The sequence below is a fragment of the Brassica napus genome, chromosome A2 (genome assembly GCF_020379485.1).
Source record: "Brassica napus cultivar Da-Ae chromosome A2, Da-Ae, whole genome shotgun sequence".
NCBI lineage: Eukaryota > Viridiplantae > Streptophyta > Magnoliopsida > Brassicales > Brassicaceae > Brassica > Brassica napus.
The window spans coordinates 8,657,492-8,683,547 of NC_063435.1; the positions used below are offsets into that span (position 1 = coordinate 8,657,492).

A 26,056-nucleotide genomic window follows, 5' to 3' on the forward strand; every position below is an offset into this window, starting at 1 on the left:
CTAGCACGTCAGGAACTTTTTCTTGAGCTGCCCATATCATCAATCAGGATCTTCCACAGATGACCCAGCTTCCTCTTAAGCAGCTCCTCCGTGGACGACAGCTGCACCCACCCCGGGAGCACTGCGCCTTCCTTGGGAGACCACGTCTTCTTTTGACTGGCGTCACTTTGGGGTCGGGTGATTGCAGAAACAACTAACGGCCTTGTTCTAGACGCCACTATTGTGCCATCATCTGGAAATGGGACATCAACAATCTCCGTTTCACCGTTGACTTTGGCGGGTATGTGAAATGTATCACATTACCATTTCTGTCATAAATGGACTTACTAGCATATGCACGAGTTCCGTCCATGAAGCATAAGATCATCTCCATAGTAGACTCCGGCTGGCGAAGACATCCTGTAAGTAAAAGGATCCTATCAGAAACATAAGTATAAGCATACACATGACATATGGTTGATATATCAAAATATTTCGCAAAGTTTTCACAAACTAAAATAATGATTTGTAAGAGGCTGAAATTGATCCCTCAGGTTAGTACTGAGAGATCTTAACCTAGAACCAAAGTGTAAACCCGTTCACCCTACAAGACGGAGACACGCGTCTATACCATTAGGCAAGCCACTATGTTCCGCCATCTGTCCCAGAATACCCAGATGTGTTCCCTGTTGTTTAAGTCCACAAATCCAACCATATCCATCAATCCTACTTACAGCCTTGCATGCAAGAAAATGGAAGCAGAGGAGTGAGCAAGTGGAATGCTTAGAGAGATAGCTTCTAGACCAGCCTCTCCGCATGAACAATTATACTACTCAATGCAGAACATGGACTAATTAGCCACAAACAACAAGATTCATGTACAACATTAAATTCACTACAAGTTATCACCAAACATGCATAATCACAATTATAACTCAATAGACTATCTACTTCCCACTGCTATGCCTCCTAGGCCAACCGCCTGTACAGACAATATTGGGCCACTGCTGTCCCCCCAAGGCCATCACCCGTTCACAAAGTGCCCTAACATGCCCAACCAGCACTCCTATCGTTCAGACTCTTCTTCTTCACCGATCTTGACCTGCAACAATCACATACCTCACATAGTCTCATCCTAACAATAAAAATCCACCAATATTTACCCAAATATTTATTATTCTTAGATGCAAACAAAACTATATAAAATTTTGAAAGATCAATTTTGTAAATAGAAATTTTAATAATAAAATGAGATTGTGAACAGTTTTTCTCAACTTGAAAGGATATTATTCGTATCTTTATTTTTTATTTAAAATGATACACCATTAAAAATGATTTTTTTTCTTCATTTTTATGTTTTTTTTTTCAAAACGAAAGACCATTAGAGATGAGCTTTCCATCCCATTGTCATGAATCATGATAATTTATCCTTAAATCTCTTATCTTATATACAAAATAAATTTAAACAAATATACAGTAACTGTAAGAATCAAAATAAAATATTTATGTTAGTAGAAAAAATGTTTTATTTTACAAAAATGGTATGGGTGCGACAAATGGCTAAATTCAAAAATATGTTCATCATTATTTGTACTTGGTAATTAGACTCACACGATCTGAATCCATTCTCCAACGCTTGGGACACCATTGTAGACAGCATAGAGAAGATAATAACCAGGAGGAGCAACATTTCCACTGGGAGGAGCAACAGCCTGAATCTGATGAACGTCACCATGCTCCTTCTTGACATCAGAAATACCCAACAAGAGCAACCTCATGTTCATCGATACAGCATGTGTAGTAAACGGTGGTGCCAACATTGTAACCATGACATTCTCCTTTGCCACATTCGCTTGTTTAAGCTCGATCTTCACGTTAAACGTTTGTCCAAACTTGATCTGTTTCGGTGTATCGGTGTGCACAATCTTTGGTCTCATATTGGCAAGAGCCGGGTCGAGATAAGGCGGTGAGAACTTCTCGATGCGGAGCTCGGTCGGGTACTCAACGTCGTACCTGTAACCATCGTTGGTGTTGCTACCACCGATAAGAACTTTACCATCAGGAAGAGCGATAGCGATGGAATGATACATGCGGGGGATAGTGGAAGCGGCGAGTTCTTTAAAACGTTTGCCTATTGGTTTGTTTGGAGTGTACAAGAGTGGTGTGAAGTTCGGGTCTTTGGCTAAGCCCCATCCAGATGTTCCATGTTTCGCGCCGTTAATGATGAGAACTTCCCCATTGGGGAGGACCACAGTGTCGCTCATGACCCGCGGCGCTGGCATCTTCTCTGTTTTCCATGCAGGCCTTCTACTGTTGAGGCTTATCCTTGCACAATCATTCAAGGCCGGATCGAAAAGCTTCAACCTGTCAGCACGGAAGTATCCATCCTGTCTGGCGCCGCCACAGATAAGGACGTCAGCAGGGATGACAGGAGGGTTGTTGACGTAGAGGCGGATGGGTAGAAGAGCGGAGGAGGCGGAGCCAGGGTAGTTACGGGCACCGCCAGGGAGCTGAGGGAACTCTTTGATGACTTTATTTGTTTTCGGGCTAAGAAGGATGGAACGGTTGTTGGCGAACATGAAGAGGTTACCATCAGTGTTGAGCCAAACGAATGGGTATAGATTGTTTTCTTCTCGGTCAGTTGTTTCTTTAAGAAGATGCGAGTCGTAGAGTTTCTTGTTGTCCATTCCTTCCGGGAGGATGTACTCGTAGTTGAGAGCTTGTCGGCCTCCAACAACGATAAAAGTGCCATCAGGGAGAGTGGCTTGTGTTGAGTACCAGCGCTGTGCAGCTAATGCCTTTGGATACTCCACCCAGTTGCAGTTATCGCATGAAGCAAGGTATCTGGCTGTGTTTGCTCCTCCTTGGAATCCTCCAGTGCTTACCAATGTCCCGTTTATGGTTAGTCCTCCTGACGAACACCATGTGTCCGTTGTAAGCTGCCATAATAACAAGGTCCTTATTTAGGTGTTTTGTAAGGTTTTACCAAAAACATTGGTGTAGTAGATTAGGATGAAAAATAATTTTAAATTCTTGGTGTAGATTTGTATCTACAGTTTTTTTTATATTTTTCTATTTCAAATTAGATGATGTATTCAATTATCAAAGTAAAGAATTTTTTTTAATAAGACTATTGTATTTTCAGGTTGTTTTATTATTGTATATTTATATAAATAACTATATTTTAAACTCATATGCATAATCTTAAAACGTTTTAAGTAATAAAATGGATGAAGTATATTAAACTAGTAATAATAGTAATAATAAACAGTAATTTGTTACCGATAGAGGCCTGATGTGTCCGGATTCGATATCAATTAGGACAGAGTGAGCCCAACAATCAACTTTATTATGGACGTGGTCAAAAACGTGGCAAGGTACGCCTGGAGGGAGCTTGATTTGTGAAATTCTCCAAATGGTTGCGTCGTAAAACTGTACTTTGTTGATCAATGGCAGAAGAATAGCGTGCATGGCCGATACGCCGGAGCTCTTCAGGAATAACTCCCATTTGCCGGGCCAATTCATCTCAGCAACTTGGGCGATGCCGCCACGACCACCTCTACCCTTACGGTTTCCTGCTCTCTGTGGTTGCATCTCGGCGGCTTCATGTCCGTTCCCCGTCTCCGTTTCATCCGATGAACCAGTATCACCTGAGAAAGATGGTTGAGAAAAGACTGCTAACAAAACAATGATAGATAGTTTCCATAATAGGCTTCTTGACGCTCTCATTTTCTTGACTCTTTTTATTGTCTCAGGTTTAATTGGTTGATGATTGCTTATGGAGAATAAGTTAGTATATTCAGGAATTTATAAGTTTATGTTTGTTTATTTTTGTCTTTTTTTTTTTGAACGAGAGGTTAGCAAGTTATTCCTCGATTCATTGTCTTTTGAACGGTGGTTCCGTAAGCATTAGAATGACTGTTTTATGTTAAAGGCAACATATATTTACATGCGTATGGTGTCTTTTGTATGGTGTTCCCTTTTTCTCTATTGATTTTATTTGTTTATGCTCGGCTAGTTTTTCTTTCGAATGGTTGGTTAGAGCAACATTAACGTTTGGGTTCTTAAAAAAAAAGTTTTTAACAACAAAATATCATTATTTTAATATATTATAATTAAACATTTAAATTTTAATTAAAATTAAACAACTAAACTAATTAGATGTTGCTGGAAAAAAAGGGTCGTTATAAGGGCATGATCGAGAGAGAGAAAGCGTGAAAAGTAGCCACGGCATCCGGTGGCGCGTCCGAGCGCATACCGGCGCCGTTGGTTCTCTTCTTTGTTCTTCCGCTCATGTCTTCCTGTGTTTTGCTCCGATCTGTCGACTTTCTCCGACATGCGCGCGGTTCTGGGCAGGAGCGAAGCCAGACCCGATTTTTCTTGGGTGCATACAATTAATATAAGTTAAAATAATTTATAATATAGTGATATAGTGGGGCATTGAACTCTGGATCATTGAAAAATGTGGGTGCACCTTAACCAAATAAGCTATTTCAACCATTACGTACAATGCAAAATAAATTAAAATAAAGATAATAGGGGGTGCACGTGCACCCAGACTCTTCCACCTAGCTTCGCCCCTGGTTCTGGGTTATGGTTTTGCTCCGGGAAGACTTCGGCTCTCTGCAACTCTTCTTCCTCTGGAGTCACGGCAAGGAGGTAGGACTGTCAGATCTCCTTTTTCAGCGTTGTTTTTGTTCCGGGTTGTAGAGGCTTCCACAGCTCTTGCATCGCCGTTAAAGTTCCCGGGTTGTGGAGGCTCCTTCAGCTCTGTGGCGCCGGCTACGCTTCCGGAACGTGGAGGCTCCTACAGCTCCATTGTTGCCGGCTTCTGGTCCCTTAGCTCCATTCTAGGGTTTAGTTTCTTTCTTTTTGATGGTTTGTTCACTAGTTAAGGTAAGTTCGCTCGGGTTTGTTGGATGAGCTCTCGTCGGAGGACGATGGAAGCTATCCGGTGGAAAGGTTGATGTTAGTGCGAAGCCCCCTCCTTGGTCCCTGTATTGAACTTTGGCGGATGAGATCTCGGTCATGATTGATTCTCTCCATGATTAGGCGCGCCTGGGAGGTTTGGCGGTCGCGGTGAAGAAGGTGAGGAGTCAAAGAGCTCCGGTGTGGACGGTGAATCGGCGGATGATTCTCCGGTGGTAGTTGAGGAGGAGGAGATGTTGCGGATCGCGATGGAAGGCGGCCCGACATCCGATTCTCTCTTGGGCCTACGAGTTGCTGGGTTTGGTTATTGGGCCTTAAGCCCGTCTTAGTGTTTTTGGGTTTTAGCCTGCTCGTTTGTACCTCAATGGTTGTTTGTGGCTTTTGTAGGTTTCTGAGGAACTTGGGCTTTGGGCATGTTATTAATATAACAAATCTTGAGGGAAAAAAAGGCATGATTATTGGAGAAAACCTTAGTAGGTTCTTAATAAATATTTAATTAATAAAATTAAGTAAAATAGTGTAAAAACACTAAAAGATGTTCCTTATGTGCCTTATTTAAAGGACATTTCTTGCCATCTCTTAGCTAAAAGCTGTTTTTTTTCTTTTTTTTCTAATTCTTAATTATAATAAGATACTTGTCTAAGTATCTTCCAACATGCAATTTAAGAACCTATGACTACTTTCTCTCCTAATTTTGTATTTTTTCTTTTTCTAAAATTATTAGATATTCTTAATATCTCACTTTTGGAGAAGCTCTTAGGTTTTACCAGTATATACTTTTACAATCTAGCTTCTCCAGCAGTACTTTTTAAGTAGGTATCTCACTCATTAAAAAAAGAATAGTCAGAAAGAGATAAAATCTATTTTTATACAAAAATATTAGTATGATACAAAATCAATAGATTTGATATATGTCATGCTTTAGTAAATATGGTTTTTTCTGAGTTAATTGTGTTCTTTGAGAAATCATTTTTCGTTGAATAGAAATATTAATATAATTTAAATAAAAAATTTTATTTAGAAAAATAATACTTGTTGTATATATTTGTAATATATCACGAATTTGTGTATAAGGATTAACATCTTAAGAATATTTAGAAAATCTATGATAGTTAAAATATATATACACAATTAGTAACTGTTGGGATTATATGTTCTGATATATCTGAATTCATACTTTTTAGATTTGTTTGATTTGGAATTAAAATTTATTTAAATATATTATAACGGTTAATTTTCAAAATGTATAGTATATTATTGTGTCAAATAATTTAAATGTGTAGTTAAAAATAATAACTTAAACGTATTTATAGTATAACTAATACATTATTATGTAACACATAATACATTATTATGTAACACATAATACATTATTACGTAACACATAATATAATATTGTAGGACTGGGCATAAAACCCGAATCCTAAGAATTAAACCGAATCTGATCCAGAAAAAATAGTACCAAACCCAAACCAAAAATGATTAAATATCCGAACAGATTCAAAATTTTGGTATCTAGAGAACCAGAACCGAACCCGATCCGAACCAAAATATTACGAATATCCGAATACATCTGAATCAGATTTATACACTTAAATATATTAGTTATTTTTAGATTTATTATCAAATCATTTCATGTATTAGTATTAAATATTATGGTATAGTTAGATGTGATTTATATATCATATATTCTATCATATGTGTATGTATTAGCTTGGTAGTATATGGTATTATTTATATGACCCAAGAGTTTTTCTTATTTCTTTTACCAAATTGTCATTAGTGAATAATTTAAATTAATAGTAAAAATCAGCGACATATATTGTAATAAACACATCAACTAAAGATTTTTTTCAGAAATTATTTATTTTAATAAATTAGATTATAATTTAGAAGGTCTAAAATCGAAAGAATGGGACCAAACGCGTTTGTATTATTGGTTAGGCTCACCCGACAGCATTTATGAGTAATTTGATTTCTGATTTTTGCCTCGTAGATAAAAATATTTTAAAAAGGTCTAAAAAGTAAAATATAATACAATAGCTAAAGGTTTAGTCCAAATAAGATTCTACATTAATAAATAAGATAAAATTTATGAAAACACATCTGTCTTATTAATCTAATTTCTATAAAATAAAATCAATATGTACCATAGCGATATAGATGATCATACTTTATATATATATAACCCTATTTATGGGGCATCATTTTGCGAAAACAGCATATAGTACACTGGCTAAAGATGTTCTATATCGTTGAGATACGAGAGAGTATATCAGCTTTTAGAAAACATTTAAAAAATAAAAAAATTTGAAAGAGAACTGAGATTTCAAACCATATATTCTGATAAACTCACAAAAATCTTTCATGCCAAGTGTTTTATCGTGATTGATTATAACCTTTTATCATTTTAATTTGAAGTCAATAATCTATTTATATGAGAAATATTTTATTATAATTTTGTATGAAAAGCTTTTCTCTCTGACGCACATTTCAAGACAAACGTTCTCCGACGCCGGTGGAGCAAAATTTCACCGGCGTCGCCTCCGCTCCATCTTCCACATGTCTTCTCTCGTTCCAAGTCAAAGCTTCCATTATGTTTCTTGTTTCGCCGTTTCTCAATCATTATTGGATCTGGGGTCCTCAACATTAAAAAAGACCTTCGTGGTCACTGCTCGTGTTCTTGAGACCACCAGAACTGCATTCTACACCGGGGGTTCCCGGAAAAGCTGTACAACCACCTCTCTACGCCACGACCCGAAGAAGGAAGGGCTCTCTGAGCTTCACCTTGCAGCTAACTCCACTTGCGCAAGTGGCGCATCGTTTCACCGCTTTCCCCTCTCTGAGTTCGGACTTCACTTGAGCTTCAGATCTGTGAGGACCTTCATAGAATGTTCCGGATCTGAACTACTTTTGAAGAAAGCTCAAAGCTCAGGCGTGTTGAGCGTCTCAGGCCGCCGCAGTCCATCATTTTCGCTTTGTAAACGGGGCTCCGTTTCCTTGCTCGGCGGCTGCTCAACCCCCATCCGCCGGACCATCACGATCTCCTCTCCTCCACCCTGCGCCACAGACCGTTATCCCGGCGACGAAGTGCTTCGTAGCTGGAGAAGCTCCGCCGCACACAACTTTCCCATCAAGCTCAAATCCAGTGAGGCTGCAGACGTCAGCCCTAACCTTTCTTCTACATGGGCCAGGCCCAAGTTGTTTTCAAGAGGTATCAGTCCAGTTTCTATCTCTCAAAATATTAATTTTATTGAGAGGACCAGGCCCAGAAATTGCTTTGCGGCCTTGGTTTTATTTATACCAATGATCTCTGGTGGGTTCACCGAGGCTTTGGTCCGATCTAGAGTGCATATAACGCCATATATGTCTGTTCTAAAGAGATTTTCATCCTCGTGGTTGCCGGTGGGTTCATCAGCACCATCATCAAAGACCTTTCTCATGAGAAGTGTCACCTCTCCTGCAATAAAGCAGATGAAATTGCCAAAATCCCTAACCGTTTTGTTATCTTGCGGAACGGTCTGTACGGGGCCTGAAGATGCAACGGGTTTCGTTTCGACGATATTCCGAGGTGTGGATTGGCTATCAACGTCACGATTTAATGTGACTATGTTTCAACTTTCCGGCTGTGCCGTGAAATTTACCTTGACGCATTCGAGTTGTTCTCTGAATTCGCTGTCGATTTATCCTAGAGGTTTCTCTACATCTATCATTTATGTTGTATTGTCTTACTGTTTTGCTTCTAGTGCTAGGATTGTCTCTTCTTCAAAGTGTAATCCGGAAGTTTAAGTATTAATGAAAGTTTGTGTTTCAAAAAAAATAATTTTGTATGAGAAATATATTAATTATAATTTTAAGTATCTAAAGCAATTAGGGTTCTCTAAGAACTTAAATTCAATATTCCATAATGAACTAAGCAGTAGACTAGTAGTAGTAGCCTAGTTGAAAGAAGAAGGTTTGGGGTAACCTATCAGTCGTGGGTTCGAATTCTCTCAAGAACTAAGTTGTTTTTCTTGGCCGGACGAAGATAGAGCTATGCTTAGGTCTAACTAGAGAATTTGGAGCCGGTTTAGTGGTCTGTACTGACTCCTTTGGGGGATTAGGACTTCTTTGCAACCAGTTATGCTATGGACTGGAATCCATAGAGACAAGGCTGCCATCAGTCCCAAAAATGTAGCTGTCTGTATGAAGTTCCGCTAAGAAAAGGTGGTCTAACATTTGCATACGAAAATTCAAGCGGCTTGAAACTTGTAGCAGAGTAAGATCCATAATAAATGCTTCAGACATTGCGTTGATATACCTATGTCGAAAAAGCAGAAGCTTCAAGAGGAAGAAGAGTTTGGGTTGCTTAATGGCCGAATTATCGATCATGGAGAAAGGATACAAGACGGGATATGGTGCATGAAATATATCATGTGAACAAGATTTTAACTCTATAGAGCCTTTGAGAGGTGTGAGACCACGCATCCCCTTTTTCTCTCTAACCGTAAAAATCGCAGGGTCGTTTGGGGTGGAGGCTCTTCGTATCTGATGGTGACGTCGGAACGATTCGAGTTCTTCCACCTCCTCCCCCTCTTTCGTTTCTGACGGTGACATCGGAACGATTTGAATGTTGGGATTGTGAAATCCCGTGTCCAACTCTATATTATTCGATTAGTATGATATTTTCCACTTTGGGCTAAATTGGCAAACCCACATGGATTTACTTTTGGTTTCCATCCCAAAAAGACTCGTACTATTAGAGTACACTCTTTGTCTAATTCTCCAATGTGGAACTTAGTTTGTTACGTTACATAGAACATAATAGGAGTAGAAATCTGAATGTACAATCTGCTTACTAGTTGGCTAGAAATTTGAAGATTAAGACTAATCATTCTGAAGTCCTTGTCCTCCGCTAAATACTATACATGAGAAGGTTTGGAAGATTCAGACGATACCCAAGATCAGGATTTTTCTATGGAAACCGCTGAGTGAGGCCCTTCCTGTGGTCTAATCAATGCTATAGGAATGAAGGTGGATGAAAGATGTCAGTTGTCTGGTATGGGTGAAGAATCGATTCATCACTCGCTTTTTGAATGCTCAAGTTCAAGACAGGTTTGGGCTCCAGGAAGCCAATATGGGTTTCAGAAAGCCAATGCTTGCACTAATATCAATTTTCTTCTTAATATATAATCGGTGTCGCGTGGTGATAATGAGGATAAAATAGCCTGGCCAATGATAGTGTGGTTTATTTGGAAGAGCATAAATGATTTCTTCTTTAATGGCATAAGATGGTCGCCAATGGAGATTCAGCTCAAGGAAAAAAGGAGTCGACAGATTGGTATTTAGCTCAGCTATTGGAGAGAGAAGTATCAAATGAAGCTGTTACATCAATGGTTCAGAACATAGGTTGGTGGAGAGACCTCCTCATCAAGGGTGGTTGATGTGTAATGTGGCTTTCGAGTGGGATAAGGAGAAGGGGCTGATGGATGGAGCGTGGGTGGTTTAGGAATTACAGAGGAGTTGTTCTAATTCACAGTAGACGAACCTTCTCTAATGTGCTCAGCTTGGACGAAGCTAGGCTGACAACCATTCTGTGGGAAGTGAAAAGTATGACCAGTTTGCATTTCAATATAATTATCTTTACTGGTGATTTTAAAGAGATGTTCTGTGCAGTAGAAAAACCTCATCAGTGGCCTGCGTTTAGGCACCAGGGCGAGGAGGAAAAAACCTCATCTAAGTTTGCTTTCAAGCAGAAGGAAAAAAAAAATACCATGTTCTTTGTTTGTTTTTCTACCCAAAGACGGCTTGGAGATACGCACGTGCCACCTCTATGTTAGACTTGCCTGATTGCCTCTCTAAAACTTATGCTTTATCTTCTTTGTATTTTTCCTTTTACAAGAAAAATTCATTTATGCTTTTATAAGTTGGCCACAATAAAGAGAGAGAGATCATTTACAAACACTCGCAACTAATAACAGCTTTTCCCACTTGTTTTCTTCTTCTTCTTCAATGCAACTCTACAAAACTACTTTCACTCTTGAAACTTCATAAATCTACAGACTATTATTATTATTTAATACCTCTAAATCCACAGTTTTTTTATCTAGCTGCCTGTCTTTCCCTCTTAAGGCAGTGTACGCAAATTCTCATATCGCATATCCGCTATGTCCAGCAACACATCATCATCCTCATCACCACCGTCTGTTCCTAATGTCTCTGTTTTCCCAAGCTCAGCCTTCAAACATTTAAAGAATCATTCAAAAAACACCTCAAACACACTAACTTATTAGTTAACTAACTATATCCTCCTAAGTTAACTAGTACTCACCTTTGTCTGACAGTATCTCTTGAGCACGCGCTGGTATTGCTGGCGAGCGTCCGGAGAATTAGTCATCGACAGAACACGAGAGAAAGCCTCATTCACTGCTCCGTCTACTTTCTCCTTGCGGAACACTTTGAGAATGTCTTCATCTTCGCTCTCCTCTCTACTCTCTACATCTTGCCTAAACCCTTTAAGGCCAACACCTTTTCTTCTCCACCTCAGTACAACCTTATCTAGTATCCCTACTGCCCAGCAGATAACCTTGTAATGCTTCCTTACTTGGTAACCTCGAACATAAGCCTGCCAAGATAATAAACAGCTGCAATGATACCACCAAAGGCTAATGAGAAACAACTATAACCATACCTGTATCTTCACAACTTTCTGGCGCTTGGCAAGAAACTCTTTTCGACCTTTATAGCCACGGTACTTCTTCTGGATAGACAAAGCTGCTGAGTTGTAGTTCTTCACATTTCCAAACGCTAGCTTCGACATGGCTGCGATCCCTTCGATATCTGCGTAGATCCCGTACTCCTGATAGCAAGCAGCCATAGCTGCTTCTCTCTCTTGCCGCTTTCTGAACGAATGCGCACGAAACGCTGCCTGGATTCTCGCAGCTGCTTGAGCTACGTTTCTCAATGCAGCCCGTGAGTGTGGATCGTCATTACCGGGAGGACTTCTTCCTGAGATGGAATTCACGATCATCTCTGCTTGCATTTGAGCTGAGCCTAGAGAGTGTTCCGTTTCCTCGAGTGTGAGCGACGAGAGATGGTTTGTTAGCGCCACCTCTGATAAATAGCCTGCGAGACCCTTGTGGCCGTTAGAGGCAGCTATGGAAGCTGCGGTTTTACCAGCAGGGTCTTGCGCGTTGGGATCAGTCACTGCTCCAGCTGATGCCCCTGAGGCTATAAGGGCAGCCACCATTTTTTCTCTGCCACAGCAAAGACAGACAACAGTATCGGTTATTAGATTCAGATGAAAGCAATATTTGACTTATGATGCTATAACAATCTTTCACTCTATTCAAATAATAAAAGTTTAAATAACAGTGTTGGTCTACTGTTTATAGGCTGCTCACCTCCCATAGCGTGCAGCCCAATGAAGAGCGCTCCATCCGTTACTATCACGAAAATCCACACTGACACCAAGACCAAGAAGTGGATGGAGTGCCCACTCGAATCCAAGGCCTGCAACCATATGAATAATGCCTTGTTCTTGCTTTGACAAAGAACAAGATGTTTGATCTTCATCTTGTGATCTCGAAGACAGCCACGCATCCAGTTTATCTTTAAGCAGTTTTTGTAGAAGCCAATCAACTGTACTTGACGGTGTTGCAGTGTCATCTAGAATCGTGTCAATGATATGGCTCCATTCCTCATCATCATCATCAGCTTTGATTTTCTTCAACTTATCAATGCCTGGTTCTATGTTGCTTTTCTTATCTGATAGAAGAGTTTGCACAAACCTAACAAGTAAGAAAAGCTCATCTCGACTGCACGTAGAGCAAGATGTATCAGGCTTATCACGATACACGAACTCCTTTATTTGACTACAAGAGAGTCCATCTCGAGAAGTAATGCATAAGTTCACTTTCCCAGGGCCACATGGAGGGGCTTCGCAGCGTATGACACCTTCCTTAATGATCTCAAAAGGAACTTCAACGCTCCCAAACATGCAAGACCATGTTGATTCAGATGGATCACAGAGAAATGATCCAATGATTATCACCTGCATTGTCCAATTAATCACCAACCATTTATTCAAAGCATCATTTTCTGTATATCACTTATAAAGAGTAGATTTATCAACTCCCACATAGACCAGAATCTCATCTAAATATTTAAAAAGATGGTGCAAGAGATCACACCTTTGTAGTTTCATTGGCGTAACCCCACTGTGGTGAAACGTCCTGGATAGTAAACTCTTGCTTATGTGAAACTGTCGGTCTCATTTCTTGCTGGAGAGGCATCCTGATAATCCCTTCATCATCCATTATTCTACTGTACTCGGCATTATTCTCTGGAGCTCCTAGCTCAGGATAACGAGCAGGATTTTCGAAAGAACCAAGTTCTTGAGGCAACAACAATGTACCTGAAATTTAAACACAACTATTATAACCGAACAATGTTAAACAGGGCATGAAGCCTAACAGTATTCACCATACCTTGGTCAGCCTCGTTGCTGTAACTCCAGTTAGAATCTTCCTGCATTCCAGGTAGTAATCCTTTCACCGAACTTGGTGTGCTTCCCTGCTTTCAACAAAACAGTAGATAAACTCCTAGATTATAAACTTTTTTACTTACTAATTTGAAAATTAGATAACAGATACAAGATAGTCTTCCTCTTTTGATCCCACATTTCATTTGAATTATACGAGAGAATTACCTCAGAGTTAAGAGCTATAGAAACCTCACATGCCTCCAGCACATCTTTCCAAGATTCAGACGCTTGATCTCCACTCCCTCCATTACCACCTGTAACAAGAATTCTTTTTACTCTTACCTAATAACCTTATCCAATACCATACAGAGAAAAACAAGGAAAGAAAAGCATGACAAGACTACAAGAGCATGCTGAAGTTATACAGTCTACTACTGGGAGGAGCATAGAACGAAACTAAAACCAATGTTTTGTAACTTTGGCGTACCTGAATCATTCTTTACGAGCGTGAGATTGTTAGGATGATAATCGGCTCCAATATACCCTCCGTAACTTCTCTCTAGTCTGTTATTCTCTGGTCTCTGATGTCCAGTTGCTGGTTGAGCAAGGTGATTGATGTCCTCAGCAGAGTCTAAAGATAAGAGACTATCCAAACTTTCGTTTTGACTGTAGAGTGGATCTACATTATATTGGGCTCCAACGTACCCTCCATAACATCTTTCTAGTTTGTTATTCTCTGGTCTCTGATACACAGTCCCTGGTTGAGCAAGAAACTGGAGACCATCTAAACTTTCGTTTTGGGCGTAGAGTGGATCTACAGTACTAACAATGTCATCACCGAGACTCAGTTGTTCCTCAAGCCTCTTTATAGCCTGCCTATTTTCAAACACATAAGAGCTTCCACTGCCCTCCGGGGTCTCAACTCCGTTACTGTTGAAGAAAACTTCAGAGTTGACCTCTGCGATGCCCGGTGAAGTAGATGAATGCTGCTGAAGTAAATCAGTAGAGTCACCCATGTAGTGATTGTAGCTTGCATTCTGAGTCCCAATGGAGCTTGGACTTGAAAAGAGAGTGGAAGCATTCTGTGAGAACTGCAAAACAGTTCCACTACTTTGTCTTCCCTGAAAAGTTAAACCCAACCAATAACGTCTCAGAATGAAACCGAACTTATGGTATAATAAGTACAGCTTATAGGAGAAAGTCACCTCTTTTCCATCACTTATATCCCTGTAATGAACAAGAACAATATGGTCGTACTCCCTAATATAAAGAGCAATAAACTTCATGTGAGAAAAAATTTCACTTTAACACAACAAAGTAAGAAGTATGGAGTATGAGTGCAGCACTCACGGATCTAGCATCCAGTAGATACGTCTCTGGAAAGTAGGATCATGCTCTCCATGGACATAATAACAACTCAAAGCCTCGACGTTACCCACCTGTTCACAACACACACATCAAAGGAGTCATTAACAACCTTAAAGAACATATCTAAAGACTGGAATAATCTTAACCACTAGCAAACTAACATCTAAGAACTTAAAGATAAGTATCCCTAAAACAACCTTAAGGCGTTCGTGAGCTTCAGCGATAGCTCTACCATCCTTCTTTCTCCGCCACTGATGACCATCTTTACGGAAGAACTTAAGAACCCTTCTATTGAAAAGAAGCAAAGACCCACCTGAGACAACAAAGTTGCAAGCCTTTTGTATCAAAAACTAAATTCGTCTCATCTCAAACTAGTAAAGAACGAGTAAAAGTCAAACTTACTGGGAGGGTTTTGAGGTGCCTTATGTGTTAGCTGATAGCGTTCATGATTCTGCAAAATGAAGTGCACCTCAGGGGGTTTCAACCAACGAGTCTGAGCTTCATGGTACAGATTACTAATCTCGTATTCTATACAAACAAACAAAAAGGTTTAGCCTTTAGTCATCGGAAGACAGAAGAAAACGAAAGGTTTAACCTTTAGCCCTTCTGTGTTGAGAAACTCACCAGACTGCATAATGATCTATGGATTGAGGAATCAATCTACTTTGCTCTCGACACAAACATGAGGATCAGTTCGGTCTTCGTTCCTAGGATGTTCGCAAATGATTGATTAAGATAAGGATCGTAAATAAGAGAGAGAGGAGTCGGTAAAGAGTATTTAACGATAAAGAAGATGATTTTTAAGAAAGAAGGGAGTAAGGTGTTAAAAATTGACTATGGACTGACCAAGTTTTTTTCTGGGAACAGCAGAGGACGCTTCCGACAGATAGCCACGAAGATAGATGTTATGTTTATGCGTGATTCTCTGTGGCGATGCCCATGCTATCGAAGCGAGGCTATTGGTCGATAGATAGTTAAACTAATTCCTGTCAAGCTGTCTTCCTCGCAGCTACGGAAGGAAAATTACGGAATCACCCTTAGTCTCGTTTGACTTTAGTTGATGTAGAGAGACTGGAGAGCACGACGACAAATTAATTCAACTTGTCATTGACAATTTTTCGGGGTATAGTTGTCATTATTTTTAAGATTCTTTTTCTCATTAATATTATATTTATTCTTTGGCCGACGTTACTGAACTATGGATGATACTTGTCCGGTGGACACAGAGCAAATATCCAAAATTGTGGTGCTACTCATAATTAATTTCGATCTATTTAGATTAATAATTTTATAATTTGTATTTTATTTAGATATCCGTTGTTCATTATGAATATTTGTGTAAAAATTTAAATCTTTAGTAGGATACTCACTTTATAAAAATATAAAAGATTTTTATTACGAAGAAAACAAACAAAGAATATTCTGATAAATTTGACAACACAACCGTTGAAGTCTATAAAATATATGAAAATGATTACTGCATGATGATTTGAAGTTGGGAACTTGGCTTATTTTAATACCCTTAGGACATGTTGATCATATGCAAAGACTCTAATAGTGCCACGGAGATGAAGGTTTTTAAATGTAAAGCCATGCCACTGAGCTGGTAAAATAAGACCGAGTCCGAATCCAATGTATAATGCTGGCGAGGGAGACATTGCGTGAGAGAGGAGAGAACCATATTTGGTTTGAATATTGGTGTACTTAAAGCCTAAAGGTTTATGCATGCCATGGTTTTTAGGAGTTGAAATTTCTGAAAAAATTAGATTCTAATTCAACACAATTCCTCATCATATTCATAATTTGATAACATTATTTAAACCGGAGCAGGGGGCGTCTTGGATTTCAAAATCTTCTGACTCTCCTCGAAGTATTGGTTCGGATGGTTGATACCAGCATCACACGATGTACCATAAACAGCTTCAAAGGTCATTGTGCATGCAAGCTTTTAGTATTATTGTACATGCATATAAAGAAGACCACGTTAGTGTTTGCTCGTAAAAAAAAGATTTAAGGTTTAGTTAGAGATACAAAGATGAATCACCTGATAATGTTTGTTCCGCACTTGATCCATAACACCTTCCATTCCACGAGAACTCAATCCCATTCTACCAAGTGCTGCTCTCAGGTTATCCTCACTGTCATTTTTAGCACCATAAATCCATGAGATACATTACTCTGATATTCACCTAACACATCTTTACTTCAACGAAAGAGTCTACGTTTCTCTAAGATATACTCCCTATGTTTCCTAATTAAGATATAAATGAAAACTATAGCTAAAGCTCAAAATGTTTGCAGCCGCTAGCAACTGTTTCTATCCAGCAAAACAATAATACATGCAGGGTTGGTAGATACAACAACCTTACATGATAACTATAATGCTTTCCTAGTTCTTTCACAGAAAGAGAGCAGATTTTTACTAAGCAAACTGACCTGAAATGTCGATAAGGACAGCCATGATGATCCCCAGCACCAGGAGCAGATAAGATGATCTTCTGACAAGCATAAGGGGTATAATCCTGTAATTGCAATGTGAAAATTAGGTATCAGAAGCTCATCATTGCAGCTTTCCTTGACATGTAATGAAATTATAATAAGCATCTTACCGTTCTCTTGCCTTCCTTCCCGTAGTTATGGCGAATGGAGTAGGCGTACTCTTTATCGAATCTCTCAGAGCCAACCTAAAAATAAAAAAAAAAACAAAAAAAAACAAACAAGTGTCTATAGCTCAGTAGAACTTAGTTTTAGCCTACAAAAGTCTACCCATCATGTCCTTATTCAAATTTGATAGCACACAAAAACATGTGGAAAGGGAGTTGACCATGAAAAACTAGCTTTCTTTTGAGAAAGTTGTTGTAAACTGGATTATAGTACATATCAACTTCTAGGAGAGACATAAAACAGATATGATAAAAAACATTTTGGAATCAAGTTACCTTTTTGGTGAATTCTGCTCTCCAAAATGCTAGGGCGTCATCCAGCTTCAGACCCACACCCTACACATCAATAGCCAACTTCAGTGAGGTACAAATACAAGACAAAGCATAAGAAAAATTAACCTTTGGATCTTTACTAGCCTCAACTCATTATGTGAATATATGAGAAAAGGGAGGGGGTTTAAAGAGAATAGACCTTCAAAAACAGACCCAGTTGCATTCTTCCTCCATGTTTTAGATGATGATCTTCTCGAACCTGTGTGTGTAAAAGTTCACATGTTACAGTTGCATGGAAGTAAGATATGTAAAACAATGACGAATGGAAGATTTGAAAGCCATGAAGCAAACTTACTTTTTCAAAAAGATGCCTCATACAAAGTGGGAAGGAGCTCTTGGCAACTTGATCAATATCCTTAAGTGATATCTCGGCGTACTCAGTTGACTGTTGAGGAAAAGTAACAGCTTCAATGATTCCATATCTATGAATGTATATAATAATATAACAAGTTATAAAGGACGATCCTTACCTGAGAATAGTCGGGACCCAAGTAGCTTGTAGATAAGGCTTCTACTATCTGAATGATTAACGATAATAAAGTTAAGGAGACAAATGACAGTGAATAAAGCAGTTGATTTCAAGTCCAAGCGCTTAACTGGAGTTAGTCTGTCTTTCTCTCGCTCTCGAATGGTCGTAGTCCATTTTCTGCCAAAAAAAAAATAGAAAGTCTTGTTAAAGCAAGTTAGAACTTGTAGATATTCATATAACCAGGGAATAATAACCTGTTTGTCAAGATGAGGGCCTTTGATATATGAGATCGAAATTGTGTGACAACAAGAGAAACCAACTGATAGGAGAAATAAGGAAATCCAAATGAGAAACTACTATCAACTGAAGAGACGTTATATTTTGAAACTGGAAAGGGAAACCAATACTTTACCTGACTCCCAGCAACAAAGGCATACCCTTTCTGTATAAGTACTCTCCGGCTAGCTACAAGGTCAGGAACCTCTTCAAAAGGAACCTTTTTTTTTATAACGAGTAAATGAATAATGGATCAGATAAGTGAAACTCCTAGCTATTGGTATATGAACATATACAAAAGAAGATGCAGCAGGCGTACCTTGTAGTATATGGCTTCAACTGCAAAGAATAAAACAAGAAACTTTCCGTAAGAAAAAGTACAAGTCCTACTGCTAAATAGCTCAGAGATAAAGGTAAGAAAATCATATATAAATGCAGCAAAGTTCATCTATGTGATCATTACCTGTAGGTGAAATTTGACCCAGTGAACGTACCACTTGCCCCAACCTCTCCTTCAAACCCTGCAAATAGTCAAAGATATACGATTTGGACTCTGAATAAACACCATAAAATAAAACTCTAAAACGTTACCTCAAGTTCTGCTCCTGTGACTGCCTTATACGGTAATCCAAACTCTCCCACAATTGCTCTCTGTGAACAAGAATAGAAAATTAAACTTTTATCACCAGATACATCCAAAAGCAAACCAAACCAAAAAGAAGGAACAGAGTACCTGAGCTTCAAAGTTCTGAAGCCGGAACCTATGTCGGAAAAGAGCAGTCTCCATGCTAAGAAACCATTTCTTCAATTCATCCCTTTAAAAAAAAAAAGAATCAGCTTTAAGAAACCAAAACAAACTGAAGATAGAAAATAAGACAAGAACAAAGCTTACGATCTGCAATAAACGAGACGTAACACAAAATGTGAGATGATATCTTTGTTGAACATTAAGGACGCATCAGGGTCTCTCATATGTTCTTTCCACAAAGTGTCCACCTTTAATCACAAAAACGAATCGGATTGAGATAACAATTAACAAAACAATCTAGAAGCAATTGAGTTTTCATGGTGAAGCTCACCAGATCATCCATTTCCTTAGGGTTTCTCCCGCGGGCTAATCCATCTGAGACCCCTTTCAGAACTAATCACAAATCAACAAAATTGATCAGAACCCAGATAGATTCTCAGCGTAAGGAGATGGATTTGAGTTAAACCTCGGAGGCGATCTATGGCGAAGAGCTCGAATTCTTCTAATCGGACTTCCATCTGTGGAGCTGTGAGGTATAGTGGGATCTTGGGATTTGAAACGGTGTCGTTGGAGGGAGTTCGTTTCTGAGATCGTATCACCTCCATCTCTAACTTGTTCTTCTTTCGACGTTCTCTGTGTGTGTTGTTGTTTCCTCACTCTCTCGGCAAAGTAAGCACAAAGGGGCGCGGCGCTAAACAGAAAAGGGTTGACGATAAAAAGCGCGGGAAAATATGTAGGCTGGAGAGCGGGACTTTCTTTGTTGGGCCTGTTAGAGGGCTTTTGTCAGTAATAATATTAGAATAACGGAACCCACGAGATTAAAAAAAAGTTTTTTATTCTTCTTTTAACTGTGTATATAATATTTGTTTCTACAAATTTTGTTCATGAAAATTTATATGAAAAATATTTTGTGATAAGTAATTATTGTTTAGACATAATTTCACTTTTCGTTCTACAGATATTATAAAGTTGAATCTACCGTCTATGGGTACGTAAAATGTAATTTCATCTAATTTCATAATTATCTACAGTTATTACCAAAAGTATAGTGTTTTTATAAATAAAACTATACATGTCATAATATCCTCTTGCAAAATCATATGTGGTAATACGTGTGAGATTGGACAATCTTCAAAATAAGGACAAACTTTAAAAATGTTATTCTAGATAACATTTTAAATTTTCTATGTGAAAGTTATTAACAATTAATTTTGTGTGACCAATAATCTTATACCTTTTATTTTATTAATGATTGAAATGTAGTTAGATAAATGACTAATGACATTTTACTTTGAAAAAAAAAAATTCTTAATATATGTGCATAATCATAAAATGATCTATTTTAAAAACGGAGAGAGTTAACTATGTAACAAAATTTAATGATTTTCTGAATCTAATCTATGTGAAAAGAAATTATTTATAAAACTAAGAGAGTATAAGTAATTATTCTCTATGTTCCACACAAAGATAAATTTTTAGTGTTTTCACACATTAGATTACTATAAACAATGTATCATTTTTTGTAATTTTCAATAACCTTAACCAGTAGCTAACAAAAAAACACACAATAATTTTAACCAATAATAATTCAATAAATTTTCTTGCAATATACAGCTTTTTAATAGAAAACACAAAAGTATCTTTATGAAACAAATGTTTTTTTCTAAAACATCCATCTTAATTCAATGGAGAGATAATTAGTTTCATTTATAAAAAAAAATAGAAATGTTAGTAGCATTTCTTACAGCTGTAACAAAATCTTTGAGGGGGTGTATTGAGTCTAAAATTTGAAACTATTTGATTTTAGTGAGTTTTAGATGATTGTAGGTGAATATTAGAATTTCGTGTGATTTTTGTTAAACAACTCCAGAATTCCAACTAAAACCATGAGATTTAGATATTTATTTTTATAACTAATCTTCAACTTAAATTGTGTTCAATAACAATAGATTTCAGAGTGTTTTATAAAATGACAAGTTCAATAATAGTGGACTAGGTAATAATCTGCGCCTTGCGCGGGATGTGATTATTAGTTTCGTTATTTTTAATAAAAAGACACTAAATATGTTTAATCTGGATATTAGTTCGGTTTTAAGTTTTTTTTTTGTTTTTAATCTTTTGGTAAAAACCAAAAATTAATATTATTTGTTTATTTTCATGTTATGAATTTTAAATATTCGTCATGTCGAACTAATAGTTTCAAAACAGATAATAGTTTAAGAAATAAAAAAGAAAATTATTAAGACAAATAATTTCACTACAATTTGGTCAGTAGTGAAAAAAGAATTAAGAAAAATATTTCAACTTTCAAAAAATTAGATTCTTCAGTTGTGGTGAATACTTAGTTACAGAGTGTTCACATCAAGGTGCACATGTATGTGTATGTAAAAAATATATAAAAATAGTTTAGAAATATATAAAGATATTATCAATTAATATTAAATAACATTTTTGTTCAAAATAATACATGAAAAATAAAATTAAAATTAATTTAAAATAAAAAAGGCCTTGACATTAGTCATTTTTTCATATAAAGAAAATACAATTGTATTTGTAAATAAGGGTGGACACATATCGAATATCTGGGTATTTGGAAGCATTCGTATCGATTTGATCTTTAGCCACCTAGATATTCGGTGACTCGGATATCCGAAATATTTTAGAATTTTGAAGAATATCCTATTTGATCCGTAAATAAAATATAAAAAATTTAAATAATTGAAAAATTTAATGATAACATTTTATTACAAAAATAAAACATTATTTAACTTTTTAAATTCTAGTACCTAATATAATAAATTTAATTCATAAAAATATTGTAAAACTGATATCAAATATAATATATATATATATATAACGTATATATATAATTCTTTACATATATGTATATATATATGCATATAATAGATCGAATTAGATATTTGTTCTTAAAAATATTGGTATTTGTGATTTGCTTCTTTTTTGGATATTGTATTTTAGTATTTGATTGTTTCGTAGAGTTACGGATATCCAGATTTTTTTGTTCAAATCAAAAAGGATAATGAATCGAATTAAAATTTATGAATATTTTGCTCAACTTTATCCGTAAGCAATAAAAATAATATATATAGTTTGGCTTTTGATTTGTTATCTATTTTTATTTGAACCGAAAACTTCAGAGTTTTATTGGAACCATGTATGTGAGTTTTATATTAAAAAAAACATAAAGTAAATAGTGTGAACACATTTATGAGTATAGTGTGAACGCGTTAGCATATTTATTATCAAATCATTGTGAGGCTAACACGTGTCTATTATAATGTGAATGCATTTATTGCAATGCTTCTCTTTTAATATATAAGAGATTTTAAAGTGTTTTTTTTTTAAATATTCATTTGAATAACATTGGATTTATCAGTTTAATACAAATCATTTGAAACTCTTAGTTGAATACACCTCTCTTAGCATTCATCATTTCTTCATTATAGTTTTGTATTATTTTCATTATATTTTGAACAATATTGGGTTAACAACCCGTATAGTGAATGCATAGTGAATGGTTAAATTTACTTCACCTTTTTATAAGGACAATTCTGTCAAATAATTTTTTTAAAAATTTTGTAAAAAAAAATAACTTTCAAGGAGAAAAGTGACCAAAATAATTTTTTTTTTGTTTTGAAAATTTTAATTCTTTTTTTATGTTTTAAAATTTGAAACTAAATCCTAAGTCTAGATTAGTTAACCCTAAGGTATAAATATATTTTTATCTTTTAATAAAATTTATTTTAGTCATTTTTTTTCATGACTATTTTGTGAAAATAAACAAAAAATGCTATCATATGGAATTTTTATTTTTATAATCAACCAACGTGTCATTTTATGATTAGTTAAAAAATAAAAATAATAATAAAATAACTAGAACACGAACGTTAAGGCCGCCTAAAAACCCCTAAACTCTAAAATACTAAAATCAAAACCTTAAATTCTAAACCATAAATATTAAACCATAAACTCTAAACTTTAAATCCAAAATCCTAAACTTTAAACCTAAAATTCTAAATCTTAAACTCTAAAGCTTAAATCATAAACTCAAAACTCTAAACCATAAACCATAAATTTTAAACTCTAAACCCTAAACTATAATTAAATTTGCCTGATATAATAATTTTTTGTTCATTAATATGTCAACTACGTACGATACATTTTTTCTTACAATTACTATTTTTTAAGTTTTCAATTGGCAGGTAAATAATGCAATAAAATCAAGATCCGACCAGCAAAGATTTATTTATAAATGAAATAATTAAATTAGATGATAAGAACAACAAGTAACGTGCAATGATTGAGACCGACGTGCGTCGTGTTCGTTGACGTCTCCCTGAGCATTATTTCTCCACCTTCTCATCCACCCTTGTATAACAATCTCTCGCCAAACGCAAGAAAATACGAAAAACAAAATCAAACATGAATCACAAAAGTGCAAAGCACACGCTTCTAGAGCGACCTTGGTTCATCGTGCTGGCTCTAGCTGGACTTATTGGTGGCGCAGTGCTCATCACCAGTTTCATCCGATCTACGGACAACACTTTATCACTATGTTCCACGGCTAAAACAACTGCAAAATCCATAGCAGAATACACAGCCACACCAATCCAGCTCCAATCCATCGTCCATTACGCAACCTCACGCACCGTCCCTCAACAAACCTTCGATGAGATCTCTATCTCCTTAGAAGTCCTTAAGGACCGTTTACCTTGCAATTTTCTTGTCTTTGGCCTCGGTCGTGACTCCCTCATGTGGGCCTCCCTCAATCCAGGTGGCACCACTGTGTTCATGGAGGAGGATCCTGAATGGATCCAGGCCGTCCTCAAGGACGCACCGTCCCTAAGAGCCCACCATGTTCAGTATCGGACCCAACTTTCTCAAGCGGACCGTCTTCTCAAAACCTACCGGTCTGAACCTAAATGTTTACCAGCCAACGCTTTCCCCATCCGCTACAACGAAAAATGTCCATTGGCGTTGACTTCACTTCCTGATGAGTTTTATGATACCGAGTGGGATTTGATCATGGTGGACGCACCAAAAGGGTACTTCGCAACCGCGCCAGGGAGGATGGCAGCCATATTCTCATCAGCCGTCATGGCACGTAACCGGAAGGGTGCTGGCACGACGCACGTTTTCCTTCATGACGTTGACCGCAAAGTGGAGAAAGCTTACGCCAATGAGTTTCTTTGTGAGAAGTATAGAGTCAAATCCGCTGGTAGGCTCTGGCACTTCGAAATACCCAACGCCGCTAACATGAGCGATCAGCCAGGGGATCGATTCTGCTAGATTGCGCCCATATTCGGTTACTGGTTACTTCCTTTACATTGAACACCGCATAGCTTTTCTGATTTTTAAATCGTTTGTTTTTAAATACAACTATCCAAAGGCTTCACATTAAAATAAATCATTTATCCTATCGCTATTACTCTTTATTTTTATATGGTGTGCTGTAGAAAATTACTGAATCAAAGATCTAGTCTTTTTGACTTGGCGTGCAAGGCTGGTTTGTCTTGGACATCAATGTTCGAGGCTGGTTTCATTTTTGCTAAGTTATAAATTTTACAAATTGCTAAATGATTCATTGTTGTAATATTTAGGCGTTCTCACTTCTATCCAGTTAAAAGATGATTCTAACAAATAGGATGGAAATTTTAAGGTTAAAACGTTTAAAAAAAAGAGTTGTATGCCCTTGACAAAAAAATAAGAGTTGTATGAAAAATTTAAAATGATAGAGAAAGTAAACATGGTTGCTATCAACTTAAAATATCTCGTATATTTTAGGAGATTGATTCCCCCTCTCCCCATTGGTTATTTACAATAAGCTATTGAGATACAAACAAACCTAAGATTTTACGTGCAGTTGACAATCCTAAACTTTATTCTAGTCCTTATTCAATGATATATGTGGACCATCTGGGCTTATAATTGGACTTGTAGGTAGAAATGGGCTCAACTATTCATTAGAATCAATTGGGTCAATATATGTTCAAGCTTATCATAAAAGATGTAACAAGTTGACGACAGTTCTCGATAAAAGAAAAAAAATCTTATTATACTATAATATAATTTCTTAAAATCAAGTTTATCACTTAAATTTGATATATATATATATATATATATATATATATATATATGAAAATCTTTTAACATAATAAAAGTTATATACTAAACCTTTTTTGCTCAGCACTAAACCCATTAGTCCTATTAATATATTAGATCAATTTAAACAAGAGAAATACCCTCAAATAGCAGTAATAGAATTAGCACAGTAAAAAGATTTTTAAAATAGCATTAGTTAAAAGTTAAATGAACATTTTATATTTTGATTTAGGTGTATTAATTAGGATTTAGTATTAAAGGGTGGAGTGGGATTAATGTTTAAAAGTTAGAGTAATTTAATGTTTTCTTGTCAAATTAGTTTTATTTGGAGTATTTTTATCATTGAATAATATTTTTGGATAAATATTAAAATATAATTATGGAGATTTTCCCTGAAAATGTGTCATAAATTACTAATTCTAAATAGAAAGATTAGAACTTCTATTTTATAAAAGTATATTTCTATGATATATTATTTAATTGAACTTAGTAATTGACATGATCACAACACATGTTTAAATAGACTTTGACACATATAACTTCTTATATCAATTAAATAAAATTCAAATAAGATAGAAACGTAACTTAAAACCAGTTATCAATCAAACGTAAAACGAAGATTAGGTCAAGCCACTTCTTGTCTATGATGGCTTCCATAGCACCGGAGGCAATCACTTTTCTTGTTATCGTTGTCTCTTTCATAA

General features: G+C 36.6%; 5 protein-coding genes across 6 annotated transcripts; 2 read left to right on the forward strand and 3 right to left on the reverse strand.

Moving 5' to 3' along the window:
* Positions 1 to 1,391: 1,391 nt before the first annotated feature.
* On the reverse strand, positions 1,392 to 3,774 carry LOC106409484 (aldehyde oxidase GLOX1-like). The gene is made up of 2 exons (XM_013850119.3): positions 3,262 to 3,774; positions 1,392 to 2,918 (listed from the first exon to the last, which is right to left on the reverse strand). The coding sequence occupies exons 1-2, from the start codon at positions 3,706 to 3,708 to the stop codon at positions 1,587 to 1,589; spliced, it is 1,779 nt and encodes a 592-aa protein (XP_013705573.1). The 5' UTR covers positions 3,709 to 3,774; the 3' UTR covers positions 1,392 to 1,586.
* A 3,398-nt stretch (positions 3,775 to 7,172) lies between these two features.
* On the forward strand, positions 7,173 to 8,726 carry LOC111203253. Its single transcript, XM_048755209.1, has 2 exons — positions 7,173 to 8,122; positions 8,327 to 8,726. Exons 1-2 carry the CDS (start codon positions 7,471 to 7,473, stop codon positions 8,695 to 8,697), a joined length of 1,023 nt encoding a protein of 340 aa, XP_048611166.1. The 5' UTR covers positions 7,173 to 7,470; the 3' UTR covers positions 8,698 to 8,726.
* Positions 8,727 to 10,741: 2,015 nt separating this feature from the next.
* LOC106391978 (calmodulin-binding transcription activator 4) lies at positions 10,742 to 15,639 on the reverse strand. Of its 2 annotated transcripts, XM_022701959.2 has the most exons (14): positions 15,587 to 15,639; positions 15,365 to 15,447; positions 15,143 to 15,268; positions 14,938 to 15,053; positions 14,723 to 14,811; positions 14,578 to 14,632; positions 13,860 to 14,493; positions 13,598 to 13,686; positions 13,377 to 13,461; positions 13,080 to 13,303; positions 12,291 to 12,940; positions 11,579 to 12,143; positions 11,219 to 11,512; positions 10,742 to 11,125 (listed from the first exon to the last, which is right to left on the reverse strand). In XM_022701959.2, the coding sequence occupies exons 2-14, from the start codon at positions 15,372 to 15,374 to the stop codon at positions 11,015 to 11,017; spliced, it is 3,048 nt and encodes a 1,015-aa protein (XP_022557680.1). In that variant the 5' UTR covers positions 15,375 to 15,447; positions 15,587 to 15,639; the 3' UTR covers positions 10,742 to 11,014. The 2 variants fall into 2 exon arrangements, with proteins under 2 accessions (XP_022557680.1, XP_048611168.1); XM_048755211.1 differs by having other exon boundaries at positions 15,365 to 15,610.
* Positions 15,640 to 16,474: 835 nt separating this feature from the next.
* On the reverse strand, positions 16,475 to 19,923 carry LOC106391989 (probable DNA primase large subunit). Its single transcript, XM_013832750.3, has 18 exons — positions 19,696 to 19,923; positions 19,561 to 19,622; positions 19,374 to 19,477; positions 19,215 to 19,296; positions 19,073 to 19,132; positions 18,945 to 19,002; positions 18,801 to 18,820; positions 18,618 to 18,701; positions 18,460 to 18,524; positions 18,334 to 18,382; positions 18,207 to 18,254; positions 18,032 to 18,121; positions 17,876 to 17,935; positions 17,680 to 17,739; positions 17,350 to 17,424; positions 17,177 to 17,262; positions 16,785 to 16,878; positions 16,475 to 16,685 (listed from the first exon to the last, which is right to left on the reverse strand). The coding sequence occupies exons 1-18, from the start codon at positions 19,832 to 19,834 to the stop codon at positions 16,557 to 16,559; spliced, it is 1,365 nt and encodes a 454-aa protein (XP_013688204.1). The 5' UTR covers positions 19,835 to 19,923; the 3' UTR covers positions 16,475 to 16,556.
* Positions 19,924 to 23,600: 3,677 nt separating this feature from the next.
* Positions 23,601 to 24,802, forward strand: LOC106419597 (probable methyltransferase At1g27930). The gene has a single exon (XM_013860413.3). It carries the CDS (start codon positions 23,673 to 23,675, stop codon positions 24,537 to 24,539), a length of 867 nt encoding a protein of 288 aa, XP_013715867.1. The 5' UTR covers positions 23,601 to 23,672; the 3' UTR covers positions 24,540 to 24,802.
* Positions 24,803 to 26,056: the final 1,254 nt, after the last annotated feature.

What these genes read in the sequence shown, in the direction of transcription:
- LOC106391978 (XM_022701959.2), bottom strand. An exon ending in GGCACCTCAAAACCCTCCCA is followed by an intron (nt 15,054 to 15,142) that starts GTAAGTTTGACT and finishes TTGTTGTCTCAG; the next exon opens with GTGGGTCTTTGCTTCTTTTC. An exon ending in CAGCAACGAGGCTGACCAAG is followed by an intron (nt 13,304 to 13,376) that starts GTATGGTGAATA and finishes TTTAAATTTCAG; the next exon opens with GTACATTGTTGTTGCCTCAA.
- LOC111203253 (XM_048755209.1), top strand. Translation starts at nt 7,471, where the DNA reads ATGTCTTCTCTCGTTCCAAGTCAAAGCTTCCATTATGTTTCTTGTTTC. An exon ending in GCCCAAGTTGTTTTCAAGAG is followed by an intron (nt 8,123 to 8,326) that starts GTATCAGTCCAG and finishes TGGGTTCATCAG; the next exon opens with CACCATCATCAAAGACCTTT.
- LOC106391989 (XM_013832750.3), bottom strand. Translation starts at nt 19,834, where the DNA reads ATGGAGGTGATACGATCTCAGAAACGAACTCCCTCCAACGACACCGTT. An exon ending in TGGGTCCCGACTATTCTCAG is followed by an intron (nt 18,122 to 18,206) that starts GTAAGGATCGTC and finishes TTTCCTCAACAG; the next exon opens with TCAACTGAGTACGCCGAGAT. An exon ending in GAGCAGAATTCACCAAAAAG is followed by an intron (nt 17,425 to 17,679) that starts GTAACTTGATTC and finishes TTTTATTTTTAG; the next exon opens with GTTGGCTCTGAGAGATTCGA.
- LOC106409484 (XM_013850119.3), bottom strand. Translation starts at nt 3,708, where the DNA reads ATGAGAGCGTCAAGAAGCCTATTATGGAAACTATCTATCATTGTTTTG. An exon ending in GACACATCAGGCCTCTATCG is followed by an intron (nt 2,919 to 3,261) that starts GTAACAAATTAC and finishes TTATTATGGCAG; the next exon opens with CTTACAACGGACACATGGTG.
- LOC106419597 (XM_013860413.3), top strand. Translation starts at nt 23,673, where the DNA reads ATGAATCACAAAAGTGCAAAGCACACGCTTCTAGAGCGACCTTGGTTC.